The 26951-nt window shown below is 45.1% G+C and overlaps 2 protein-coding genes across 5 annotated transcripts in view; one reads left to right on the top strand and one right to left on the bottom strand.

Annotated features, from left to right (window-relative positions):
• The window catches only part of LOC143767385 (uncharacterized), a 266024-nt gene extending 246172 nt beyond the window's left edge, over positions 1-19852 (top strand). For 2 of the 4 annotated variants that reach the window (XM_077255687.1, XM_077255686.1), the window contains exons 2-5: positions 10988-11137; positions 11459-11638; positions 11722-11845; positions 18658-19852. In XM_077255687.1, coding sequence (XP_077111802.1) covers positions 10988-11137; positions 11459-11638; positions 11722-11845; positions 18658-19742 — 1539 coding nt within the window. In that variant the 3' untranslated portion in view covers positions 19743-19852. Of the gene's footprint in view, positions 1-2237; positions 2410-8222; positions 8476-10987; positions 11138-11458; positions 11639-11721; positions 11846-18657 lie in introns of those variants that run through there. The other 2 variants (XM_077255688.1, XM_077255690.1) reach the window with 2 other exon arrangements.
• Positions 1-26951, bottom strand: part of LOC143767362 (uncharacterized) — a 461494-nt gene that overhangs the window by 396924 nt on the left and 37619 nt on the right. The gene's annotated exons all lie outside the window — the stretch shown is intronic.

The raw sequence follows: 26951 nt of genomic DNA, 5'->3' as shown, positions 1-26951 counted from the left end.
CAGAGATATTAACAATCAAAGTATTTGACACCTGAAGCGTTAACAGCCACTCTAACCTACAAACAGTTATCAGATAGTTTTCACTGAGGAGTTGCACTTCTTTTTCTTATATGATGCTGACCCAGGGCTGGTATTAATGAGGGGTGGGTGGGTTACTCTGGGCAATTTCCATCCCCATAAGGGCCCTCAGAGTCTACAAGCAGAAGCAGAAACTGCACATGAGAGTTTCTCGTTAAAGCTGCATCATTCCTTCAAATTTGTCATTTTGCAATTTACAGACTAGTTCTGTCGACAGCTCTATCTGGATTTCTTCCTTATGGGGAGAATGGAATAAATGGAATAGCTCTCTCCCAGACCCATCTGGTGGGTTATCTACCTAGAGATCAAATGATCAGTTATGGTATTTTAATTAAAAATCCCAATCCTTATGCCTCTGTCTTTTTTATCTACAGTTACATCCATATATATTTGGACAGAGACAACATTTTTCTAATTTTGGTTATAGACATTACCACAATGAATTTTCAACAAAACAATTCAGATGCAGTTGAAGTTCAGACTTTCAGCTTTCATTTGAGGGTATCCACATTAAAATTCGATGAAGGATTTAGGAGTTTCAGCTCCTTAACATGTGCCACCCTGTTTTTAAAGGGACCAAAAGTAATTGGACAGATTCAATAATTTTAAATAAAATGTTCATTTTTAGTACTTGGTTGAAAACCCTTTGTTAGCAATGACTGCCTGAAGTCTTGAACTCATGGACATCACCAGACGCTGTGTTTCCTCCTTTTTGATGCTCTGCCAGGCCTTCACTGCGGTGGTTTTCAGTTGCTGTTTGTTTGTGGGTCTTTCTGTCTGAAGTTTAGTCTTTAACAAGTGAAATGCAGGCTCAATTGGGTTGAGATCAGGTGACTGACTTGGCCATTCAAGAATATTCCACTTCTTTGCTTTAGTAAAGTCCTGGGTTGCTTTGGCTTCATGTTTTGGGCCATTGTCCTTCTGTAGTATGAAACGACGACCAATCAGTTTGGCTGCATTTGGCTGGATCTGAGCACACAGTATGGCTCTGAATACCTCAGAATTCATTCGGCTGCTTCTGTCCTGTGTCACATCATCAATAAACACTAGTGACCCAGTGCTACTGGCAGCCATGCATGCCCAAGCCATCACACTGCCTCCGCCGTGTTTTAGGGTATGTGCACACGATGCAGATTTAGTGCAGAATTGGTGCAGAACTGCAGCAGATTTTTCTGCTGCAGAAACGCTGCAGAACTGCACTGTGATTTACAGTACAATGTAAATCAATGGGAAAAACAAAAAGCTGTGCACATGGTGCAGAAAAATCTGCGCAGAAACGCTGCAGATTTCAAAGAAGTGCACGTCGCTTCTTTTGTGCAGTTCTGCAGCGTTTCTGCTGCAGATTTTTCTGCACCATGTGCACAGCTTTTTGTTTTTCCCATTGATGTACATTGTACTGCACAGAAACTGCACAGAAACTGCATAGAAACTGCATAGAAACTGCACAGAAACTGCACAGAAACTGCACAGAAACTGCATAGAATCTGCGCAGAAACTGCATAGAATCTGCATAGAATCTGCATAGAAACTGCACAGAAACGGCATAGAATCTGCGCAGAAACTGCATAGAAACTGCACAGAAACTGCATCAAATCTGCAGATGCAGATTTAGTGCAGAAAATTCTGCACCACATTTCCTACGTGTGCACATAGCCTTACAGATGATGTGGTATGCTGTGGATCATGAGCTGTACCACGCCTTCGCCATACTTTTCTCTTTCCATCATTCTGGTAGAGGTTGATCTTGGTTTCATCTGTCCAAAGAATGTTCTTCCAGAACTGCTGGCTTTTTTTAGATTTTTTTTTAGCAAAGTCCAGTCTAGCCTTTTTATTCTTGATGCTTATGAGTGGCTTGCACCGTGCAGTGAACCCTCTGTATTTACTTTCATGCAGTCTTCTCTTTATGGTAGATTTGGATATTGATTCGCCGACCTCCTGGAGAGTGGTGGTCACTTGGTTGGCTGTTGTGAAGGGGTTTCTCTTCACCATGGAGATTATTCTGCAATCATCCACCACTGTTGTCTTTCGTGGCGCCCAGGTCTTTTTGCATTGATGAGTTCACCAGTGCATTCTTTCTTTCTCAGGATGTAACAAACTGTAGATTTTGCAACTTCTAATATTGTAGCAATTTCTCGGATCGTTTTTTTCTGTTTTTGCAGTTTAAGGATGGCTTGTTTCACATGCATGGAGAGCTCCTTTGGCCGCATGTTTACTTCACAACAAAACCTTCCAAATGCAAGCACAACTCCTCAAAAGTTGAGTCAACTTTAATCCATGTCAACTGGCTGCAAGTGTGATTTAGTTATTGCCAACACCTGTTAGGTGCCACAGGTAAGTTACAGGTGCTGTTAATTACACAAATTAGAGAAGCATCACATGATTTTTTGAACAGTGCCAATACTTTTGTCCACCCCCTTTTCTATGCTTGGTGTGGAATTATATCCAATTTGGCTTTAGGGCAATTCCTTTTGTGTTTTTTCATTTAAGACAAATTAAATGAAGATAATAATACCAAAGAATTTGTGTTTGCAATCATTTTCAGGAAGAAACTGAGTATTATCTGACAGAATTGCAGGGGTGTCAATACTTTTGGCCACAACTGTATATATATATATATACTAGCTGTACTACCCGGCTTCGCCCGGGTTAATGACTGCTGTTAGCAAAATAGAATGTGTTATCAAAAATTTATTCTGCACACAAAAACCACAAAACAAATAGATAGAAATGTAATTATTAAAAGGCAAAAACTAAGCAAATAGAAGCATTTCACAACATATATTAGCTTTGTTATACTGAGAATGTCTTTGTTGCCTATATTAACCAATCAGAGCTCAGGTTAATTAACTGTAGCAAAATAGAAGCTGAGCTGTGATTGGTTGCTATTGGCAGCCTGATAAATCCCCAGCCAACAGGAAGCCCTCCCCCCTGGCAGTATATATTAGCTCACACATACACATAATAGACAGGTCATGTGACTGACAGCTGCCGTATTTCCTATATGGTACATTTGTTGCTCTTGTAGTTTGCTTATTAATCAGATTTTTATTTTTGAAGGACAATACCAGACTTGTGTGTGTTTTAGGGCGAGTTTTATGTGTCAAGTTGTGTGTGTTGAGTTGCGTGTGGCGACATGCATGTAGCGACTTTTGTGAGATGAGTTTTGTGTGGCGACATGCGTGTAGCAACATTTTGTGTGTTGAGTTGCATGTGACAGGTTAGTGTAGCAAGTTGTGTGCAGCAAGATTTGTGCATGGCGAGTTTTGCGCGTGGCGAGTTTTATGTGTGGTGCATTTTGAGTATGTGCAAGTTTTGTGTGAGGCAACTTTTGCATGTGGTGCAACTTTTGTACATGTGGCAATTTTTCTGTGTGTGCAAGTTTTGCATGAGGTGAGTTTTCCATGAGGTGAGTTTTGCACGTGTGGCGAGTTTTGCGTGAGCCTAGTTTTGCATATGGCGAGTTTTGCATGTAGCGAGTTTTGAGTGGTGACTTTTGTGTTTCGACTTTTATGTGGCGAGGTTGGTGTGTGTGTGTGGTGAAATGTGTGCTGAGGGTGGTATATGTGTTCAAGCACGTGGTAGTGTGTGGCGCATTTTGTGTTTGTGTTCATATCCCCGTGTGTGGTGAGTATCCCATGTCGGGGCCCCACCTTAGCAACTGTACGGTATATACTCTTTGTCGCCATCGCTCTCATTCTTTAAGTCCTCATTGTTCACATCTGGCAGCTGTCAATTTTCCTCCAACACTTTTCCCTTCACTTTTTCCCCATTATGTAGATAGGAGCAAAATTGTTTGGTGAATTGGAACGCGCGGGGTTAAAATTTCACCTCACAACATAGCCTATGACGCTCTCGGGGTCCAGACGTGTGACTGTGCAAAATTTTGTGGCTGTAGCTGCGACGGTACAGATGCCAATCCCGGACATACACACATACATACATACACACATTCAGCTTTATATATTAGATATACCTGTATGTAATCTCCTGTATATAGTATATACCTGTGTGTCATCTCACCTATATATAGTATATATCTGTGTGTCATCTCCTGTATATAGTATATACCTGTATGTCATCTCCTCCTATACATAGCATATACCTGTGTCATCTCCTCCTGTATATACTATATACCTGTAGGTAATCTGCTCCTGTATATAGTATATACCTGTGTGTCATCTCCTCCTGTATATAGTATATACCTGTATGTCATCTCCTCCTGTATGTAGTATGTACCTGTATGTCATCTCCTCCTCTATATAGTATATACCTGTGTGTCATCTCTCCTGTATATAGTATATATCTGTGTGTCATCTCCTCCTGTATATAGTATATACCTGTGTGTCATCTCCCCTGTAAATAGTATATACCTGTGTGTCATCTCCTGTATATAGTATATAGCTGTATGCCATCTCCTCCTGTATTAGCCCTCGTTCACACGTTATTTGGTCAGTATTTTTACCTCAGTATTTGTAAGCTAAAATGGCAGCCTGATAAATCCCCAGCCAACAGTAAGCCCACCCCCTGGCAGTATATATTAGCTCACACATACACATAATAGACTGGTCATGTGACTGACAGCTGCCGGATTCCTATATGGTACATTTGTTGCTCTTGTAGTTTGTCTGCTTATTAATCAGATTTTTATTTTTGAAGGATACCAGACTTGTGTGTGTTTTAGGGCGAGTTTCGTGTGTCAAGTTGTGTGTGTTGAGTTGCGTGTGGCGACATGCATGTAGGGACTTTTGTGAGATGAGTTTTGTGTGGCGACATGCGTGTAGCAACTTTTTGTGTGTCGAGTTGCATGTGACAGGTTAGTGTAGCAAGTTGTGTGCAGCAAGTTTTGCGCATGGCGAGTTTTGCGCGTGGCGAGTTTTATGTGTGGTGCCTTTTGAGTATGTGCAAGTTTTGTGTGAGGCAACTTTTGCATGTGTTGCAACTTTTGTGCATGTGGCAATTTTTCTGCGTGTGGCAATTTTTCTGCGTGTGCAAGTTTTGCGTGTGGCGAGTTTTGCATGTGGAGAGTTTTGCGCGTGGCGAGTTTTGAGCGGCGACTTTTGTGTTTCTACTTTTATGTGGCGAGGTTGGTGTATGTGTGGTGAAATGTGCACTGAGGGTGGTATATGTGTTCGAGCACGTGGTAGTGTGTGGCGCATTTTGTGTGTGTGTTCATATCCCCGTGGTGGTGTGATTATCCCATGTTGGGGCCCCACCTTAGCAACTGTACAGTATATACTCTTTGGTGCCATCGCTGTCATTCTTTAAGTCCCCCTTGTTCACATCTGGCAGCTGTTAATTTGCCTCCAACACTTTTCCTTTCATTTTTTCCCCATTATGTAGATAGGGGCAAAATTGTTTGGTGACTTGGAAAGCGCGGGGTTAAAATTTCACCTCACAATATAGCTTTGACGCTCTCAGGGTCCAGACGTGTGACTGTGCAAAATTTTGTGCCTGTAGCTGCGACGCCTCCAACACTTTTCCTTTCACTTTTTCCCCATTATGTAGATAGGGGCAAAATTGTTTGGTGAATTGGAAAGCGCGGGGTTAAAATTTCACCTCACAACATAGCCTATGACGCTCTCGGGGTCCAGACGTGTGACTGTGCAAAATTTTGTGGCTGTAGCTGCTACGGTTCAGATGCCAATCCCGGACATACATACATACATACATACATACACACACACACACATTCAGCTTTATATATTAGATATATCTGTGTGTCATCTCCTGTATATAGTATATACCTGTATGTCATCTCCTCCTATACATAGCATATACCTGTGTCATCTCCTCCTGTATATACTATATACCTGTAGGTAATCTGCTCCTGTATATAGTATATACCTGTGTGTCATCTCCTCCTGTATATAGTATATACCTGTATGTCATCTCCTCCTGTATGTAGTATGTACCTGTATGTCATCTCCTCCTCTATATAGTATATACCTGTGTGTCATCTCTCCTGTATATAGTATATATCTGTGTGTCATCTCCTCCTGTATATAGTATATACCTGTGTGTCATCTCCCCTGTAAATAGTATATACCTGTGTGTCATCTCCTGTATATAGTATATAGCTGTATGCCATCTCCTCCTGTATTAGCCCTCGTTCACACGTTATTTGGTCAGTATTTTTACCTCAGTATTTGTAAGCTAAAATGGCAGCCTGATAAATCCCCAGCCAACAGTAAGCCCACCCCCTGGCAGTATATATTAGCTCACACATACACATAATAGACTGGTCATGTGACTGACAGCTGCCGGATTCCTATATGGTACATTTGTTGCTCTTGTAGTTTGTCTGCTTATTAATCAGATTTTTATTTTTGAAGGATACCAGACTTGTGTGTGTTTTAGGGCGAGTTTCGTGTGTCAAGTTGTGTGTGTTGAGTTGCGTGTGGCGACATGCATGTAGGGACTTTTGTGAGATGAGTTTTGTGTGGCGACATGCGTGTAGCAACTTTTTGTGTGTCGAGTTGCATGTGACAGGTTAGTGTAGCAAGTTGTGTGCAGCAAGTTTTGCGCATGGCGAGTTTTGCGCGTGGCGAGTTTTATGTGTGGTGCCTTTTGAGTATGTGCAAGTTTTGTGTGAGGCAACTTTTGCATGTGTTGCAACTTTTGTGCATGTGGCAATTTTTCTGCGTGTGGCAATTTTTCTGCGTGTGCAAGTTTTGCGTGTGGCGAGTTTTGCACGTGTGGCGAGTTTTGCATGTGGAGAGTTTTGCGCGTGGCGAGTTTTGAGCGGCGACTTTTGTGTTTCTACTTTTATGTGGCGAGGTTGGTGTATGTGTGGTGAAATGTGCACTGAGGGTGGTATATGTGTTCGAGCACGTGGTAGTGTGTGGCGCATTTTGTGTGTGTGTTCATATCCCCGTGGTGGTGTGATTATCCCATGTTGGGGCCCCACCTTAGCAACTGTACAGTATATACTCTTTGGTGCCATCGCTGTCATTCTTTGTCCCCCTTGTTCACATCTGGCAGCTGTTAATTTGCCTCCAACACTTTTCCTTTCATTTTTTCCCCATTATGTAGATAGGGGCAAAATTGTTTGGTGACTTGGAAAGCGCGGGGTTAAAATTTCACCTCACAATATAGCTTTGACGCTCTCAGGGTCCAGACGTGTGACTGTGCAAAATTTTGTGCCTGTAGCTGCGACGCCTCCAACACTTTTCCTTTCACTTTTTCCCCATTATGTAGATAGGGGCAAAATTGTTTGGTGAATTGGAAAGCGCGGGGTTAAAATTTCACCTCACAACATAGCCTATGACGCTCTCGGGGTCCAGACGTGTGACTGTGCAAAATTTTGTGGCTGTAGCTGCTACGGTTCAGATGCCAATCCCGGACATACATACATACATACATACATACACACACACACACATTCAGCTTTATATATTAGATATGTGTGTGTGTGTGTGAGGCAGTGACCGGTGTTATATGCGAGGGTCGCTATGTGGCCCCCAGGATGCTCACAGGAGCTTATTGAGGTGGATTTAAGAAAACCTGCCATTGACTTTTATTTTTGGAGCGGACTACAGGATGGTAGTGGGGAGGTCCGCTTCCTCCTGGCCCGGTCTTACAATTGGCCTATGGCTACAGGATCCTTGTGAAAACCCTGCAGCAAAAGGTTTGGTGTGTCAGTCTTGGTTTGGAAATTACAGAGCAGGAGGTTCTACCAATGCTTCAGCCTATGTGAAGCAACACTGAGCCAAGCAGTGCCAAAAGACCTGGCACCCCTCAGCGTACATGGCCGTGCAGTGCTTCACGGCAACCAGTCTTGGATACGGACTGTCTTGTTTCCCGGCTGCGATCCGGAGGATACCATTTGCTTTCTGTTTGTGAGTACGCTGAACATTAAAAGAGACTTTGCTTTGAACTTTCCTGTGGTCACTGCCTGTCTGTCGCACTGCACCAACCGTGCTGCACAACATATGGTGGAGAATGCGGGCTGTGTGAACTGAGGCATACCCCAGAGCAAGCTGCATATCGGTTATTAGGCCTGCAACGCTGCTGCCCAAGCTTGCTGACAAGATGGAGAAAATACTAAGATAGTTGGCACTCTCTCAAGTGCAACAGCAGAAGTTGCAGTAGTTTCAGCAGCAGCAGCAAACCAACAATTTGATTCTGCGACAGACTGCATCTCTGCAAGAGACGTCCTCCTAAGCGACCACGGTCCGTTTGGAGGCCCGGTGTAAAGTGTGGTCAGTCTTGAGGAAGATGAGCCCTGAGGACGATTGGGAGGCGTTCCTCACCGTGTTTTCGAGCGCACAGCTGAGCGGGAGAGCTTGCCGTTGTCCCAGTGTGATGAAGTAGTGGCCCCCTTCCTGACGGGAGATGCCCAGAAGGCCTACTTGGACCTCAGTCTGGAGCATGCCCTGGACAATGAGAAACTAAGAGGTGAGAACCTTTCCCGACTGGGGGTTAACACTTATGTACAAGCACAACGGGTGTTCCAATGGTCCTTTGTGGAGACTTGACACGCCAGCTCTCAGGCATATGACTTGTTGCAGCTGGTCAAAAAATGGCTTCAGCCTGAGACTTTAACCCCATTACGGATGTAAGACTGGACTAATAGAGTTGGTTACCAATATATACTACACTTTTTTGGGACAGAATATCCATTGTAAAATCTTCCTGGATAATATAACTTAGTTATTTATGGTATGGTGCAATGGGGTCACTCGGTAATGGAACATAGATATTAGTATCAGTAAGCATTTTTTCTATAGAAGACACATACCATATATACTCGAGTATAAGCCGACCCAAGTATAAGCCGAGAACCCTAATTTTGCCACAAAAAACTGGGAAAACTTAATGACTCGAGTATAAACCTAGGGTGGAAAATGCAGCAGCTACCGGTAAATGTCAAAAATAAAAATAGATACCAATAAAAGTAAAATTAATTGAGACATCAGTAGGTTAAGTGTTTTTGAATATCCATATTGAATTAGGAGCCCCATATAATTCTCCATACAGTTCATGATGGGCCCCATAAGGCTACGTTCACATTTGCGTTGTGCGCCGCAGCGTCGGCGACGCAACGCACAACGCAAATGGAAACGCATGCACAACGCAGCGTTTTGTGACGCATACGTCCACTTTTGCATGGTTTTGGGCGCAGAAAAAACTGCAACTTGCTGCGTCCTCTGCGCTCTGACGCATGCACCACAGTGACACATGCGTCACAAAACGCAAGTGCAACGCATGTCCATGCGCCCCCATGTTAAATATAGGGGCGCATGATGCATGCGGCGACGCTGCAGCGCCCGACGCTGTGGCGCAGAACGCAAATGTGAACGTAGCCTAAGATGCTCCAAACAAAATACGCCCCATATAATGCTCCATACAGTTTATGATGGGCCCCATAAGATGCTCCATATTAAAATATGCCCCATATAATGCTGCACAAATGTTGATTATGACCCCATAAGATGCTCCATAGACAGATTTGCCCCATATAATGCTCCACAAATGCTGATTATAGCCCCATAAGATGCTCCATAGAGATATTTGCCCCATATAATGCTGCACAAATGCTGATTATGGCCCCATAAGAGGCTCCATAGACACATTTGCCCTGTATAATGCTGCAGAAATGCTGATTATGGCTCCATAAGATGCTCCATAGCCACATTTGCCTCGTATAATGCTCCACAAATGCTGATTATGGCCCAATAAATGTTCCATAGAGATATTTGCCCCATATAATGCTGCACATGGCCCCATAAGATGCTCCATAGAAATATTTGCCCCGTATAATGCTGCACAAATGCTGATTATGGCTCCATAGACTATTATGCCCCATATGCTGTTGATGCGATAAAAAAAAAAATGACATATCTCTCGTTGCTCAGGTCCCTGGCACTTGCTACAGTCACCTGCTCCACGTTCCACCGTCGACGCCGCTGTGCCTTCCGCGTCCTCTGCACTGACTGTTCAGGCAGAGGGCGGCGCGCACACTAATCGTGTCATCGCGCCCTCTAACCTGAGCGTCATTGCAGAGGGCGCGGAAGATGGAGCGGCACCGATGGTGGATTGGGGGACAGGTGAATATCGCGCAATGCCCCCGTTATACTCACCTGCTCCTGGCGCGGTCCCTGCACGTCCCTGGTTCTCCGGGCGCCGGCAGCTTCTTCCTGTGTTGAGTGGTCACATGGTACCGCTCATTACAGTAATGAATATGCGGCTCCACCCCTATGGGAGTGGAGTCGGGTCCATATTCATTACTGTAATGAGCGGTACCATGTGACCGCTCAATACAGGAAGAAGCTGTCAGCGCCCAGAGAACCAGAGACGTGCAGGGACCGCTCCAGGAGCAGGTGAGTATGATTGGACAGCTGCCGCTCCCCCTCCCCTGCCGACCCCTGGGAATGACTCGAGTATAAGCCGAGAGGGGCAATTTCAGCCTAAAAAAATGGGCTGAAATTCTCGGCTTATACTCGAGTATATACTGTAATCTACTGCTTTCATTACCACCATTGATCCACCCTAATAGTTTGATATTCCAGCTTGGTAAGGTTGGATTTAATATCCGTTTTGGACAATTCTTGATGCTTTATGGGTTCTCTTTCAATATTTTTCTGGAAACTATCCACTAAGAAAATTCTAGTTTTTGTAGGGTGACAATAAGATATAAGAGACTGATCATCATGTGTGGGGACCTCATATGGATTGAGATCCATAAAGCAAACCAGACTCAATAGTTCAGCAAAATTGCGTTGTTCGAATTGTTTTACCGAGGGTCTCAAACCAAGTTTTTGCCGAGTATGTACACCTCTTTTGCATTTTAATGGACTACAAATACAGTATGTACAGTATAATGTTTTGTGTACTTTGGAAGCTAGATCTTCTTGCTTCATTCAATATGCTTATGGTGCTTTCACAATGCTTTTTTCTTCCAATTTAGTTCCTTACAATATCGAATCCTCTCAGTGGAGATCTTCCATATAAGAGATTTTTCCTGATTGACCTGTCAAGGATGGATAGGGACAAGGACAAGATGGCAGAGAGGATATTACACCTCACCCTAGAGATCCTCTCCCGTCTTACAGGAGAGGTGAGAGATTCTGATGAAGTCACATTACATCAGAGGTGTCAAACTGCATTCCTCGAGGGCCGCCAACAGGTCATGTTTTCAGGATTTCCTTGTATTGCACAGGTGATAATTTAATCACCTGCACAGAATGATTCCAGCACCTTGTGGAATGCTAAGGAAATCCTGAAAACATGACCTGTTGGCGGCCCTCGAGGAATGCAGTTTGACACCTCTGCATTACATCATTCTTATCTATGGGAATAACAGATGAACAGACCTGGAGAGGTGAGGATTCTGGAAATGTATGTAGTGAGATTTATTAATGTGTCTCTCCATAATCAGGATTACACAGTAGTGAAGAAGACCTCTAGTGAGTGCTGCAAGGCCCCTGTGTCTGAGGAATGGGGAAGAACTCTGAGCCCTATCACGGGGCCTCCACCTCACATCCTAATATATGGGGACATCAATAGCCAGAAGATCCTACAACTCACCTACAAGATGATTGAGCTGCTGACTGGAGAGGTGACACTGCTGGGAATGCTGGGACATTATACACTAATGTTATGAAGGGATTGGGGTAATGATGGTATCATTGTATGTGTCAGGTTCCTATTAGGTGTCAGGATGTCACTGTCTATTTTTCCATGGAGGAGTGGGAGTATTTAGAAGGACACAGAGATCTGTACAAGGACGTCATGATGGAGGTTCCCCAGCCCCTCACATCACCAGGTAATAGATAGTACTAACTACACACTTGTAGTGAATTAAGGTTCCTGGAATGTAATTTTCTATTTTAAATAATATTTTATTAGCAAACACCCATATCCAAACTGATTCCAGAATATCTGACACACTTTGTTATATACAAGGGTTTCATATGGGGTTGACTCTTTGTTTTGACTCTACTCATGAACTGACCCATGAATTTGGTTGGAGGACCATTCTCCCAACCCAGTCCAATGTTGGAATACACTGACGTACACAGTCAGGAGAGGGTCCCTTTCCAAGAACAGTATATTGACCCTTTGCAGTCCAATAGTTCATCATAAGGCATCTCCTGCTTTGGAGACGGAAAACGGCCCCCTTACCTCTTGGGCTTATCTGTAACCACACAGGTTGCACAAATTATATGTCTGCCTCTGTTGTATAATTGTCGATTCAGATTTGAACCTACAGATACACACCCCATAGGCCTCCATATAGTAAAATGAACGCCCCATAGACCGCTATATACACTGCTCAAAAAAATAAAGGGAACACTAAAATCCCACATCCTAGATATCACTGAATGAAATATTTCAGTTAAATCTTTATTCATAATATAGTGGAATGTGTTGAGAACAGTAAAACCTAAAAATGATCAATGTAAATCACAACTAATATCCCATGGAGGTCTGAAGTTGGAATAATGCTCAAAATCAAAGTGGAAAATCAAATTGCAGGCTGATCCAACTTCAGTGGAAATGTTGGTGGATGGAACGAGACATGATGTCCCAGATGTGTTCAATTGGATTCAGGTCTGGGGAATGGGCGGGCCAGTCCATAGCTTCAATGCATTCATCTTACAGGAACTGCTGACACACTCCAGCCACATGAGGTCTGGCAATGTCCTGCATTAGGGTATGTGTCCACGTTCAGGTTTGCTTCAGGCTTTGGTCAGGATTTTATGCAGGTAAAATCCTGACCAAAAATGCACCTGAGGTCACTGGCAGGTCACCTGCGGTGTTCCTGCGTGTTTTGCTCATTGTAGCAACATGCTGCGTTCTGAAAAAACGCACCGCATGTGCGTTTTTGCGGGAAAAACGCATGCGTTTTTTAATGCACAGTGGAGACGGGATTTCAATAAATCCCCTCCACTATGCTGTAACATCTGGACGCTGCGTTTTTGACGCTGCGGCTCAACGCTGCGTCAAAAACGCAGCGTTTCCTGAACGTGAACACATACCCTTAGAGGAACCCAGGGCCAACCGCACCAGCATATGGTCTCACAAGGGGTCTGAGGATCTCATTTCGGTACCTAATGGCAGGCAGGCTACCTCTGGCGAGCACATAGAGGGCTGTGCGGCCCTCCAAAGAAATGCCACCCCACACCATTACAGACAAACTGCCAAACCGGTCATGCTGAAGGATGTTGCAGGCAGCAGATCACTCCCCACGGCATCTCCAGACTCTGTGACGTCTGTCACATGTGCTCAGTGTGAACCTGCTTTCATTTGTGAAGAGCACAGGGCACCAGTTGCGAATTTGCCAATCCTGCTGTCCTGTGGCAAATGCCAAGCTTCCTGCACGGTGTTGGGCTGTGAGCACAGCCCCCATCTGTGGACGTCGGGCACTCAGACCATCCTCATGGAGTCGGTTTCTAACCGTTTCTGCAGACACATGCACATTTGTGGCCTGCTGGAGGTTATTTTGCAGGGCTCTGGCAGTGCTCCTTCTGTTCCTCCTTGCACAAACATATGTAGAAAAGCCGCAGAGACACCATCACGTGTTTCTCAACGCAAGCAATGAATAGCCAGGTCTTTCACCAGGAAGGAACAACCACGGGAAGGGCAGCATCCAATAAAGGAAAACCACCTATGCCAAAACATGGTATCCATCCACAGACAGCTGTTTCGGGGTATTTGCCCCTCATCAGTGTGGAGTAGGAAACTGGCTATTAGGAGCAGTACCTAGTGAAAAGGCTATAAACATAAGGATGAATGACCTCGGGGAGATCAAAACATCCAACACCACGGAGACACCATCACGTGTTTCTCAACGTAGTGATCCAGAACACTGCCCCCATCCCTTATGGGAAATATGCAAATGCATGTAGAAAAGCCACGGAGACACCATCACGTGTTTCTCAACGCAAGCAATGAATAGCCAGGTCTTTCACCGGGAAGGAACAACCACGGGAAGGGCAGCATCCAATAAAGGAAAACCACGTATGCCAAAACATGGTATCCATCCACAGACAGCTGTTTCGGGGTATTTGCCCCTCATCAGTGTGGAGTAGGAAACTGGCTATTAGGAGCAGTACCTAGTGAAAAGGCTATAAACATAAGGATGAATGACCTCGGGGAGATCAAAACATCCAACACCGAGGAGACACCATCACGTGTTTCTCAACGCAGTGATCCAGAACACTGCCCCCATCCCTTATGGGAAATATGCAAATGCATGTAGAAAAGCCGCGGAGACACCATCACGTGTTTCTCAACACAAGCAATGAATAGCCAGGTCTTTCACCGGGACAGAACAACCACGGGAAGGGCAGCATCCAATAAAGGAAAACCACCTATGCCTCGGGGAGGTCATTCATCCTTATGTTTATAGCCTTTTCACTAGCCACTGCTCCTAATAGCCAGTTTCCTACTCCACACTGATGAGGGGCAAATACCCCGAAACAGCTGTCTGTGGATGGATACCATGTTTTGGCATAGGTGGTTTTCCTTTATTGGATGTTGCCCTTCCCATGGTCGTTCCTTCCCGGTGAAAGACCTGGCTATTCATTGCTTGCGTTGAGAAACACGTGATGGTGTCTCCGCGGCTTTTCTACATGCATTTGCATATTTCCCATAAGGGGTGGGGGCAGTGTTCTGGATCACTACGTTGAGAAACACATGATGGTGTCTCCGCGGTGTTGGATGTTTTGATCTCCCCAAGGTCATTCATCCTTATGTTTATAGCCTTTTCACTAGGCACTGCTCCTAATAGCCAGTTTCCTACTCCACACTGATGAGGGGCAAATACCCCAAAACAGCTGTCGCATAGGTGGTTTTCCTTTATTGGATGCTGCCCTTCCTGTGGTTGTTGCTTCCCGGTGAAAGACCTGGCTATTCATTGCTTGCATTGAGAAACACGTGATGGTGTCTCCGCAGCTTTTCTACATGCATTTGCATATTTCCCATAAGGGATGGGGGCAGTGTTCTGGATCACTGCGTTGAGAAACACGTGATGGTGTCTCCACGGTGTTGGATGTTTTGATCTCCCCGAGGTCATTCATCCTTATGTTTATAGCCTCCTTGTACAAAGGCTGAGGTAGTGGTCCTGCTGCTGAGTTGTTACCCTCCTATGGCCCCCTCCACATCTCCTGGTGTACTGACCTGTCTCCTGGTAGTGCCTCCAGCCTCTGGACACTACGCTGAGAGACACAGCAAACCTTCTTGCCACAGCTCGCATTGATGTAACATCCTGGAAGAGCTGCACTACCTGAGCCACTTGTGTGGGTTGTAGAGTCCATCTCATGCTACCACGAGTGTGAAAGTACACTCCACTTTGAAAAGTGACCAAAACATCAGCCAGGAAGCATTGGTACTAAGATGTGGTCTGTGGTTCCCATCTGCAGAACCACTTCTTTATTGAGTGTGTCTTGATAATTGCAAATAATTTCCATCTGTTGTCTATTCCTTTTGCCAACAGCATGTGAAATTGATTGTCAATCAGTGTTGCTTCCTAAGTGGACAGTTTGATTTCACAGAAGTTTGGTTTACTTGGAGTTATATTCTGTTGCTTAAGTGATCCCTTTATTTTTTTGAGCAGTGTAGTATGATACACTCTCGATAGGCCTCCATATAGTATAATGCACTCACCATAGGCCTCTATATATAGTATAATGCACTTCCTATAGACCTCCATATAGAAAACTGCACTCCCCACAGGCATCTATATAGAATCCTCCCTATAGGCCTCCGAGTAGTGTAATACACTCCTTATTGGTCTCTATATAGTATAATACACTTTCCATAAGCCTCTATAAAGTTGTGTTCAAAAGTTTACATACCCCGGCAGAATTTTTGCTTTTTTGGCCTTTTTCAGAGAATATGAATGATAACACCAAAACTTTTTCTCTACTCTATGGTTATTGTTTGGGTGAAGCCATTTATTGTCAAACTTCTGTGTTTTCTCTTTTTAAATCATAATGGCAACCCCAAACATCCAAATAACCCTGACCAAAAGTTCACATACCCTGGTGATTTTGGCCTGATAACATGCACAGAAGTTGACATAAATGAGTTTAAATGGCTACTAAAAGTAACATCCTCACCTGTGACCTGTTTGCTTGTAATCAGTGTGTGTGCATAAAAGCTGAGTGACTTTCTGGGATCCAGACAGACTCTTACATCTTTCATCCAGCCACTGAGGTTTCTGGATTGTGAGTCATGTGGGAAGCAAAAGAATAGTCAATGGATCTATGGGAAAAGGTAGTTAAAGTGTATAAAACAGGAGAGGGATACAAAACAATATCCAAGGAATTGATAATGCCAGTCAGCAGCGTTCAAACTGTGATTAAGAAATGGAAAATCAGGGGCTCTGTAAAAAGAAAACCACGGTCAGGTAGACCAACAAAAATGTCATCCATAACTGCCAGGAAAATTGTTCGGGATGCAAAGGAAAACCCACAAATAACATCAGCTGAAATACAGGACTCTCTGAAAACTAGCGGTGTGGCTGTTTCAAGATGCACAATAAGGAGGCACTTGAAGAAAAATGGGCTGTGTGGACGAGTTGCCAGAAGAAAGCCATTACTACACAAATGCCACCAATTATCTTGCCTACAATACGCAAAACCGCACAGAGGCAAGCCTCAAAACTTCCTGAAAAAAGTAATTTGGAATTATGAGACCAAAATTTTACTTTTTGGCCACAACTATAAAGGTTACATTTCGAGAGAGGTCAACAAGGCCTATGATGAAAGGATCATCATTCCTACTGTAAAGCATGGAGGTGGATCACTGATGTTTTGGGGATGTGTGTTCTAGAAAGGCACAGGAAACTTGGTCAAAGTTGAAGGAAAGATGAATGCAGCATGTTTTCAGCAAATACTGGAGGCGAATTTGCACTCATCAGCCCGAAAGCTGTGCATAGGACTTTCTTGGACATTCCAACATGACAACGATCCAAAACACAAGGCCAAGTCGACCTGTCATTGCCTACAGCAGAACAAAGTGAAGGTTCTGGAGTAGCCATCTCAGTGTCCTGACCTCAATATCCGTGAGCCACACGCAGTTCATGCTAGACAGCCCAGGAATTTACAGGAACTGGAGGCTTTTTGCCAAGAGTGAGCAGCTTTACTATCTGAATAAATAAAGAACCTCATCCACAACTACCACAAAAGTATTCAAGCTGTCATTGTTGTTAGAGGGGGCAATACACGGTATTAAGAAATGGTATATGTTAACTTTTAATCAGGGTCATTTGGATGGTTTGGCTTGTCATTATGATTTAAAAAAAGAAAACACAATAGTTTGACAATAAATGGCTTCACCCAACCACTAACCATTAGTGGAGAAAACGTTTTGGTGTTATCATTTGTATTCTCTGAAAAAAGGACAAGAAAGCAAAAATTCTGCCGGGGTATGTAAACTTTTGAGCACAACTGTATATAGTAAAATGCACTCTGAGCAGGAACCTAATCCCTGAATGCCCCTAGCGATAAGCCCTGGATAGGGAGGGGACAGAGTGAGCACAAGTCACCCCCCACTACAACTAAAGACAAACAACGGAATACACTTAGCTTGAGATGACACAAGAGAGCTCACACCAGCAATCCTCTAAGAGGCTCCCAGAAAAGACTAGTCGACTTCTAGCACTTCCAACAGACAGACATAAATAGAGCTAAAACCAGCACCTTGCTAAAGGGACTCAAGGTATTTAAACATCCAGCAAGGTGTGTCAATAAGAGCAGAAGCTGGAGGTCGCTGATAGGTCCTAAAGGGAGAAGGATGTCATTCCATAACAGAGATGAAAATCAATTAGGTGCTTGCAAAACCAAGCGCAAAGACCTTCTACAGCTAGATCCAAAATGACTGTCGCACCTGGCACACCTGTGACACTCTATAAATAGTATAATGCACTTCCCATATGCCTCTATAGAGTATAATGCACTCCCCATAGGCCTTCACATAATATAATGCATTCCCTATATGCCTTTATATAGTATGATGCACTCCCTATAGGCCTCTATATAGTATAATGCACGCCCCATAAAGAAAAAATACAATATTCACCTCTCTTCCTCGCTCCCCCACTGATCCGAGTGACCGCACATCTTAGCAATGCGGCGAAATGTAACAATTGCGTCGGCTGTCAGTGTCTGCATCAGTGACATCAGGCACAGTGGGGAAATTATGGGCAATTGAGCGTGATGCTCCCTCTCTCATCATTGCTTTCAACTGTATCAGCATCCAGGTGATACAGTTGAACTTGCAATGATGGGCAAGGGGCTCAGTGCTGCCACCGCCCCCCCTTGCCCTGTTCACTGGCCTCATAGAGCGCCGATACAGATAACAGTAGCGTAGCTCTGTGTGAGCACCTCAAAGCTTGGAGTTCGGGACGACCGCCCTTCTACCTCCCCGGTAGCTACGCTACTGATGGGGAGAGGTCACTAGAGGCTAACAGTACTTTAAACTGTATGTCATCCTTATCAGTAAACTGAATTCTGTTTCATGCCTTGCAATTTGTATGGACATTTTTATATAGCGATGTTATAAAATATCCATTTCACATTATGGTTATATTATTTTAAAATGAAAAAACCTTCATTTTTGTTTTGGCAGGTGACTGTATCAATTGTCCAAAAGGGCATGTGATGTCTTCTAATATTAAAGTAGATGATCCTGGGTTCACAAAAGAGAAATGTAACGAGCGCGTCATTACTGCAAGTATAATTCCAGCCTCTCCAAGGGAAAATCTATCATCTGCTGATTTACAACAACTCCTATCTTCTGATTCATCACAGAATGTTAAGAAAAAAAAAAACAACAGAAGAAATGTTGAACATCAAACATCTCACAATGGGAAGAATTCCTATTCATGTTCAGAATGTGGGATATGTTACACTCGGAAGTCAAATCTTGTTTACCATCAAAAAACTCACACAAAGGAGAAACCATATTTATGTTCTAAATGCGGGAGATATTTTAAAAGGAAATCACATTTTGTTCAACATGAAAAACGTCACACATGTCAGAAAACATTTTCATGTTCAGAGTGTAGGAAAGGTTTTAACCAGAAATCAGAACTTGAAGCACATCAGAGAAGACACACAGGAGAGAAGCCATATTCATGTCAGAAATGTTATAATCGAAAATCAGATCTTACTATCCATCAGGGAATTCATGGAGGCGAGAAGCCATTTTTATGTTCAGAATGTGGGAAATGTTTTAATCAGAAATCACATCTTATTAGACATCAGAAAATTCACACGGGAGAGAAGCCATATTCATGTTCTGAATGTGGGAAATATTTTAGTCACAAATCACATCTTATAATACATCGAAGAATTCATACAGGCGAGAAGCCATATTCATGCTCTGAATGTGGGAAATGTTTTATCCACAAATCACATCTTATTAGACATCACAAAATCCACACAGGAGAGAAGTTATATTCATGTTCTGAATGTGGGAAAAGTTATAGTACTAAATTACTCCTTGTTGCACATCAAAGAATTCATACAGGGGAGAAGCCATTTTTATGTTCAGAATGTGGGAAATGTTTTAACCAGAAATCACATCTTGTTACACATCAGAAAATTCACACAGGGGAGAAGCCATATTTATGTTCAGAATGTGGGAAATGTTTTAACCAGAAATCACATCTTGTTAGACATCTAAGATGTCACAAAGGGGAGAAGTCATGATGATGTTCTTATTGTGGAAAAAATTATGATGCTAAAATGAATGTCAATATGCATCAGAGAATACAAACACGTCATTTTTATGTTCAGAATAAAGAAAATGTTTAATTTGGACAACTAGTTTTATTGACTTCCAAGCACTGACACTTGGGCAAAGCCATATTCATGACTGAATGTGGGAAATGTTGACATTTGCCTTTTTTATATTGTGGATGTGTGCACTAGTTGTGTAAAGCAGGCTCAGGAGCTGAGCTTATTTCATATACTACAGTTGTGAACTGTGTTATACTCTCATCACCCCATTATGGTACCAGCAATCAAAGGGTTAATTATAAGGGATGACCACAAAGGTTGACCCTGAGGTTGTTACCAGGATGAGAAAAGTCTTTGAAATTTCAGTCCTTGAAAAAATTAAAGTTTATGTACAGTATGTATTTTTCTTAAATTGCAAATGGTTTATAATGGGGCTCCCTTTGTAGACCAGTTTTGAGGCGTGTTGTAAAGAAAAACTTCAAGTACCTTATAGACCTCAACGAGAACTCTCCTATGCGTAAGAGTTCTTCCATTAAAGGGGTTATCCAGGCATTTTATTTTCCTCTATGGGGCTACACAGTAGGTGTTTGCTAAGTGCCTGCTTTTTCTGCCATATGCTGGTTTTGATGCAATGCTGTCATGCCCTCAGCCGCAGGCCCAGTCTCCGCTGTGCAGGGAGACCGGCGCCTATCACACACCCTTACTCACCCTGTCCGTGGCTCCAGACGATCAGCGGCTTCTTTCTCTGCTAGGAACCTGCATCCTCTTGGCAGGTCTCCTGGAAATGCTCTTAGGAGCCGCGCCCTGCTTCCTGCACATACTTGAAACAGCAGGACACCTGTTCGTTATTAGGGCTGTCTGTGTTGTGATGCTCTGTGTATAAAAAGCACCCTCCCCTTAAGGGAGGTGCTTGGGCAATGTGTTCATTCCATTGTTTGTGGCCTTCTGCTCAGGCCACACTCTGCTGTGCTCTGCTCTGTATAGTTTTAATTTTGGTTGCTAATCCCTCTGTCTCCTCAGTATCCTCCGCTGGCAGTTCTCTATTCTGGATCCTCCTGGACTCTCCGGTTTCCACTTCAGGCTGGCTAAGCTGCTCCTCACTGAACCATCCAGATTTGGCTGCCGGCTGGATCAGCCTTTCCAAAAACTTCACAGAGCTTCCAGGATCCTCTTCATTGACTGAGCCTGAGTTCCACCATCTTGTTTATACGGTCTGTACGGGTCGTCCCTCTGGTCCGGGTACTGCGGCATTTTGGCCATCTGGTGTTGTGACGGGGGAATCCCTGTATAGGGGTACACCTTGCCCGGTGCTCCACTACATGGTTCTGTGTTGTGGTCCAGAGGGTTCTTCTCTCAGGCACCTCTTTCTGTTTGTTTTTCATTTAAATAAATACCTTTGCTTTTTGGAAGCACATTCTCCTGTCTCTTGTGTACCGGGTATACAGCTACCACTGCTTCATCAGTGGTCTAGTGAGTCCACTATATTTCCCTACGCCCTGTGGGCGTTACAGTTTGCCCAAGCCATGGACTCCGCTGATACCCGATACTCAGTCCAGAGAGAGTTGGCTACGCTTTGTCAGAGTCAGGATCAGCTAATTGCATTCATGCAAACTCTGGATACCCGCTTATCCACCCTACAGGCTGCCGAGTCCACTAACGTGACCCAGCTAGCAGAGCTCCGTCTGGAATTCAATCGCCAACATGAGACGCAGACCCGCTTGTTGGACTTCATGACCTCTGTGGATGATCGGTTAACTAAGGTACAGCATCCGACGGTTGAACCCACCATGAGACCCTGTCCTCGTCTTTGCAAACCTCCTCGTTACTATGGTGACCCCAAGTTATGCAGAGGATTTCTCAACTTATGCTTGCTGCATTTTCATTTTTTGCCTCAGCATTTTCAGACAGACATGGCCAAGGTGGCTTTCCTTGCCTCTCTGGAGGGAGAGGCTTTAGCTTGGTTCAACCCCCTAATGGAGCGGAATGATCCCATCGTGTCTAATCTGCAGGTATTCTTGGTCACGTTCCGCAAGATATTCGATGAGCCTGGTCGTGCCACATCTGCCATGGAGTCTCTCTTCGATTTGCAACAGGGCTCTCTCTCTGTCGGTCAGTATGCCATCCGTTTCCGCACCTTGGCTTCGGAGCTCCAGTGGACCAATGAGCCCCTGGTCGGAGTCTTCCGGCGGGGGTTATCTGGAAGAATCAAGGATGAATTGGCAGGCAGGGACCTACCCGAAACCCTGGATGATCTCATATCCCTTGCCATTCGGATTGACCGGCGTCTTCAGCAGCGCTCCAGAGAGAGGCTTCTCGAGAAGCAATTTCCTCATCCAGCATCTTCTTCACCGAAACCTCGGTTTCCGCCTTGTCCTGCTCCGGTCTTTAAGGATGAGCCCGTGGAGCTTGACCGCGTAAAGGTGAAGAGGAATCAGCAGGAGGAGATTCCCTCCAGGAATCCATATCGTTACAGTGGACGCTCCACTTCCGGTCAATGCAGTGGACCTGAGAGGTCAGAAAAACTCGTCCGCCTAGGACAGGTAAGGGAGACCTCCCTAGATGAGAATGACTCTTCTCTCCCGCTAACCATATCCATACAGGTGGTCTTCGGGAAGGTGCGGTTCTCCGAGACGGCCTATCTGGACTCAGGATCTGGTGGAAATTTCATCCAGGAAGCTGTGGCCAGGCGATTCGGGATTCCTATTGTTCCACTGCAGCGGCCCTGGCGCATCACCTCCGTAGATGGTAGACCCCTGAAAGATGCCATTATCGGTATCACCGAAGAAGTCGAGCTTCTAATCGGGGCACTCCACAGGGAGAAAATTTCCTTCTATGTGTTACCGAATCTTTCTCCACCATTCCTTCTAGGTCTTCCGTGGCTGCGCCTCCATGAACCTGTCCTGGATTGGCGGTCTGGAGATGTCCTTCGATGGGGTCAGTCTTGTCACGAACACTGCCTCAAATCAGTACGGCCTGGTTCTACCCCACGGCCTCCGGCAGCTTTACCTGGGTTACCGTCTGCCTACTGGTCCTTCGCAGATGTATTCAACAAGAGGGAAGCCGAGACACTTCCACCGCACAGGCCTTACGATTGCCCCATCGATCTAATCCCTGGATCTACTCCGCCTCGAGGTAGGATCTACCCTCTTTCTCCTACTGAGACTCAAGCCATGTCCGATTACATCAAGGAGAATTTGGCTCGAGGGTTTATCCAGAAATCCTCCTCCCCAGCTGGAGCTGGGTTCTTCTTCGTCAAGAAGAAAGATGGGTCTCTTCGCCCATGCATCGACTACCGTGGTCTCAACCTAATTACGGTAAAAAACAGATACCCTCTTCCCTTAATTCCAGAGCTCTTTGATCGACTTCGAGGTTCCAGGATCTTCACCAAGTTGGATCTCCGTGGGGCTTACAACCTCATCAGGATACGATCCGGGGATGAGTGGAAAACCGCCTTCAACACGCGTGATGGTCACTACGAATATCTGGTCATGCCTTTCGGGTTAAGCAATGCACCCGCCGTCTTCCAGGAGTTTGTCAATGATGTATTCCGTGACCTGCTCTATGTTTGTGTGGTGGTCTACCTGGATGACATCCTGGTGTTTTCTCCTGACTTACCAACTCACAGGAGGAATGTTCGTCTCGTTCTTCAAAGATTGAGGGAGAATCGTCTCTACGCAAAGTTTGAGAAATGTCTGTTTGAACGGAGGTCTTTACCCTTTCTTGGCTATATTATTTCCGATACAGGTCTCGAGATGGATCCAGAGAAGGTCTCTGCCGTTTTAAAGTGGCCAAAACCTGAAGGAATCAAGGCCATTCAGCGGTTCCTTGGATTCGCCAACTACTATCGGCAATTCATTCCCCAATTCTCCTCTCTGGTAAGACCACTCACTGCCCTGACTTGTAAAGGTGCCAAACCTAAGGATTGGCCTCCTGAGGCCGAATCAGCTTTCGCCTCTCTCAAACAAGCCTTCTCAACCGCACCAGCTCTTCATCGGCCTATGGTCAACAAACAGTTTTTTCTTGAAGTGGATGCCTCGTCATCCGGAGCCGGAGCAGTCCTCACACAAAAACTGCCTACCGGTAAGATGGTGACCTGTGGTTTCTTCTCCAAGGCATTTTCACCCTGTGAGCGTAACTACTCAATTGGCGATAGAGAGTTACTGGCAATTAAGCTAGCTTTAGAGGAATGGCGATATCTGCTTGAAGGCGCAGTTCATCCAGTCATCATTTACACTGATCATAAGAATCTGTCCTATCTTCAGTCTGCTCAAAGGCTCAATCCTCGCCAGGCTCGTTGGTCATTATTCTTTGCTCGGTTCAATTTCTCTCTCCATTTCCGTCCTGCAGAGAAGAATATCAAAGCAGATGCACTTTCCAGGTCCTTCGTGTCAGACGACCTTGAAGAGGAGCTTCAACATATCATTGAACCGTCCAAGATGATCACGGTGGCTCCAGTCAGGCTGTCGCAGCTCCCTCCCGGTAAGACCCTTGTAACTGAAAGAGACAAGAAGCGAGTTCTACGCTGGGGTCATTCTTCTAAGCTTGCCGGACACGCTGGTCAAAAGAAGACGTTACAACTAATTTCTCGACACTACTGGTGGTCCACCTTGCGCCAAGACGTTCTGAACTTTGTTGCAGCCTGTCCCTCCTGTGCTCGTAATAAAACACCCAAGAAACTGCCAGCCGGTCACCTCCTTTCGCTCCCGATTCCGTCTGCTCCCTGGCAACACATTGCCATGGATTTCATCACAGATCTGCCAGCATCATCTGGTTGTACAGTAATCTGGGTTGTTATAGACCGGTTCTCCAAGATGGGACATTTCACTCCACTGTCTGGTCTTCCTTCCGCTCCTAAACTCGCAGAGCTCTTCATCCAGCATGTCCTTCGTCTTCACGGACTTCCACTTCACATTGTTTCCGATAGAGGAGTCCAATTCATTTCCCGATTCTGGCGATCCCTCTGTAAACTGTTGGATGTCACCCTGGACTTCTCCTCGGCCTATCACCCACAATCTAATGGCCAAGTGGAGAGAGTGAATCAAGTCCTCACCAACTATCTGCGACACTTCGTGAATGGTCACCACAGCGACTGGGCCGACCTGCTGCCATGGGCTGAGTTTTCCTACAATAATCATGTCGGTGAGTCCTCCTCTAACTCCCCATTTTTCATTGTTTACGGACAGCATCCTAAGATCCCGACTCCACTGCCTCTTGCTTCCGGCAATCCTGCAGCTGAGTCCCTGGCCAAGGACTTCACAAAAGTCTGGACTGAGACGAGGACCTCGCTGGAGCAGGCATCGGTTCGAACCAAGGAACATGCGGATAAGAGACGTCTGGATCCTCCACCTTTCCATCCCGGAGATAAGGTATGGCTGTCTTCCAGGCACATCCGACTTAAAGTCCCTTCTTATAAGCTGGCTCCTCGTTTCATTGGTCCTTTTGAAGTACTCCACCAAATCAACGATGTGTGCTATCGTTTGAAATTGCCTGCTTCCTTACGGATCCATAACTCTTTCCATGTTTCCCTGCTAAAACCAGTTGTTCTCAGCCGCTTCACCCAGGATCCAGGTAATTTTCCTTCTCCTGTCAGTTCCGAGGATGTTTATGAAGTGAAGGACATCCTGGCCATGAAGAAAAGAGGGGGCAGGTCACTCTTTCTGGTTGACTGGAAGGGATACGGTCCTGAGGAGAGATCCTGGGAGCCTGAGGAGAACATTAATGCCCCAGTTCTTCTTAGAAGGTTCCTGACAGGTTTGAAGAAGGGGGGGCATAAGAGGGGGGGTACTGTCATGCCCTCAGCCGCAGGCCCAGTCTCCGCTGTGCAGGGAGACCGGCGCCTATCACACACCCTTACTCACCCTGTCCGTGGCTCCAGACGATCAGCGGCTTCTTTCTCTGCTAGGAACCTGCATCCTCTTGGCAGGTCTCCTGGAAATGCTCTTAGGAGCCGCGCCCTGCTTCCTGCACATACTTGAAACAGCAGGACACCTGTTCGTTATTAGGGCTGTCTGTGTTGTGATGCTCTGTGTATAAAAAGCACCCTCCCCTTAAGGGAGGTGCTTGGGCAATGTGTTCATTCCATTGTTTGTGGCCTTCTGCTCAGGCCACACTCTGCTGTGCTCTGCTCTGTATAGTTTTAATTTTGGTTGCTAATCCCTCTGTCTCCTCAGTATCCTCCGCTGGCAGTTCTCTATTCTGGATCCTCCTGGACTCTCCGGTTTCCACTTCAGGCTGGCTAAGCTGCTCCTCACTGAACCATCCAGATTTGGCTGCCGGCTGGATCAGCCTTTCCAAAAACTTCACAGAGCTTCCAGGATCCTCTTCATTGACTGAGCCTGAGTTCCACCATCTTGTTTATACGGTCTGTACGGGTCGTCCCTCTGGTCCGGGTACTGCGGCATTTTGGCCATCTGGTGTTGTGACGGGGGAATCCCTGTATAGGGGTACACCTTGCCCGGTGCTCCACTACATGGTTCTGTGTTGTGGTCCAGAGGGTTCTTCTCTCAGGCACCTCTTTCTGTTTGTTTTTCATTTAAATAAATACCTTTGCTTTTTGGAAGCACATTCTCCTGTCTCTTGTGTACCGGGTATACAGCTACCACTGCTTCATCAGTGGTCTAGTGAGTCCACTATATTTCCCTACGCCCTGTGGGCGTTACAAATGCAAAGCTAGGAGGGATAACTAACACTAGAGAAGACAGATAAAAAATGCTCTAGATAAGCTTGAAAAGGCTCTAGATAAGCTTGAGAAATGGCAATCAACTAATAAAATGGAATTTAATAGGGAGAAATGGAAGATTATATTTCTAGGCAAGAATAACGAAAATTACATCTATAGAATGGGAGGAATAGAACTAAGCAATGGCTTATAGATCACAGACTGCAGAACAGTGTGATGAATCAGCAAAAAAGGCAAACACATTTCTAGAATGTATTAAAGGGAACCTGTCACCCCCCCAGGCGTTTTTAACTAAAAGAGCCATCTTGTGCAGCACTAATGCTGCATTCTGTCAAAGTGGCTCTTTTAGTTCAGGTCCCTGCAAACGCTGCAATAATCGCTTTTATAATTTGTCCCTGATACCTTGAAATAGACCTGGGGACATGTCTTTTCCCCCGGACAGAAACACCTCCCAGCCATCACTCAGGGCCTCTGCGCGCCAGGCGCCGCTTCCTCTTCCT

Source organism: Ranitomeya variabilis, chromosome 4 (assembly GCF_051348905.1).
Source record: "Ranitomeya variabilis isolate aRanVar5 chromosome 4, aRanVar5.hap1, whole genome shotgun sequence".
NCBI lineage: Eukaryota > Metazoa > Chordata > Amphibia > Anura > Dendrobatidae > Ranitomeya > Ranitomeya variabilis.
The sequence above is the reverse complement of the archived record's forward strand: the minus strand, read 5'-3'. Positions and strand labels throughout refer to the sequence as shown.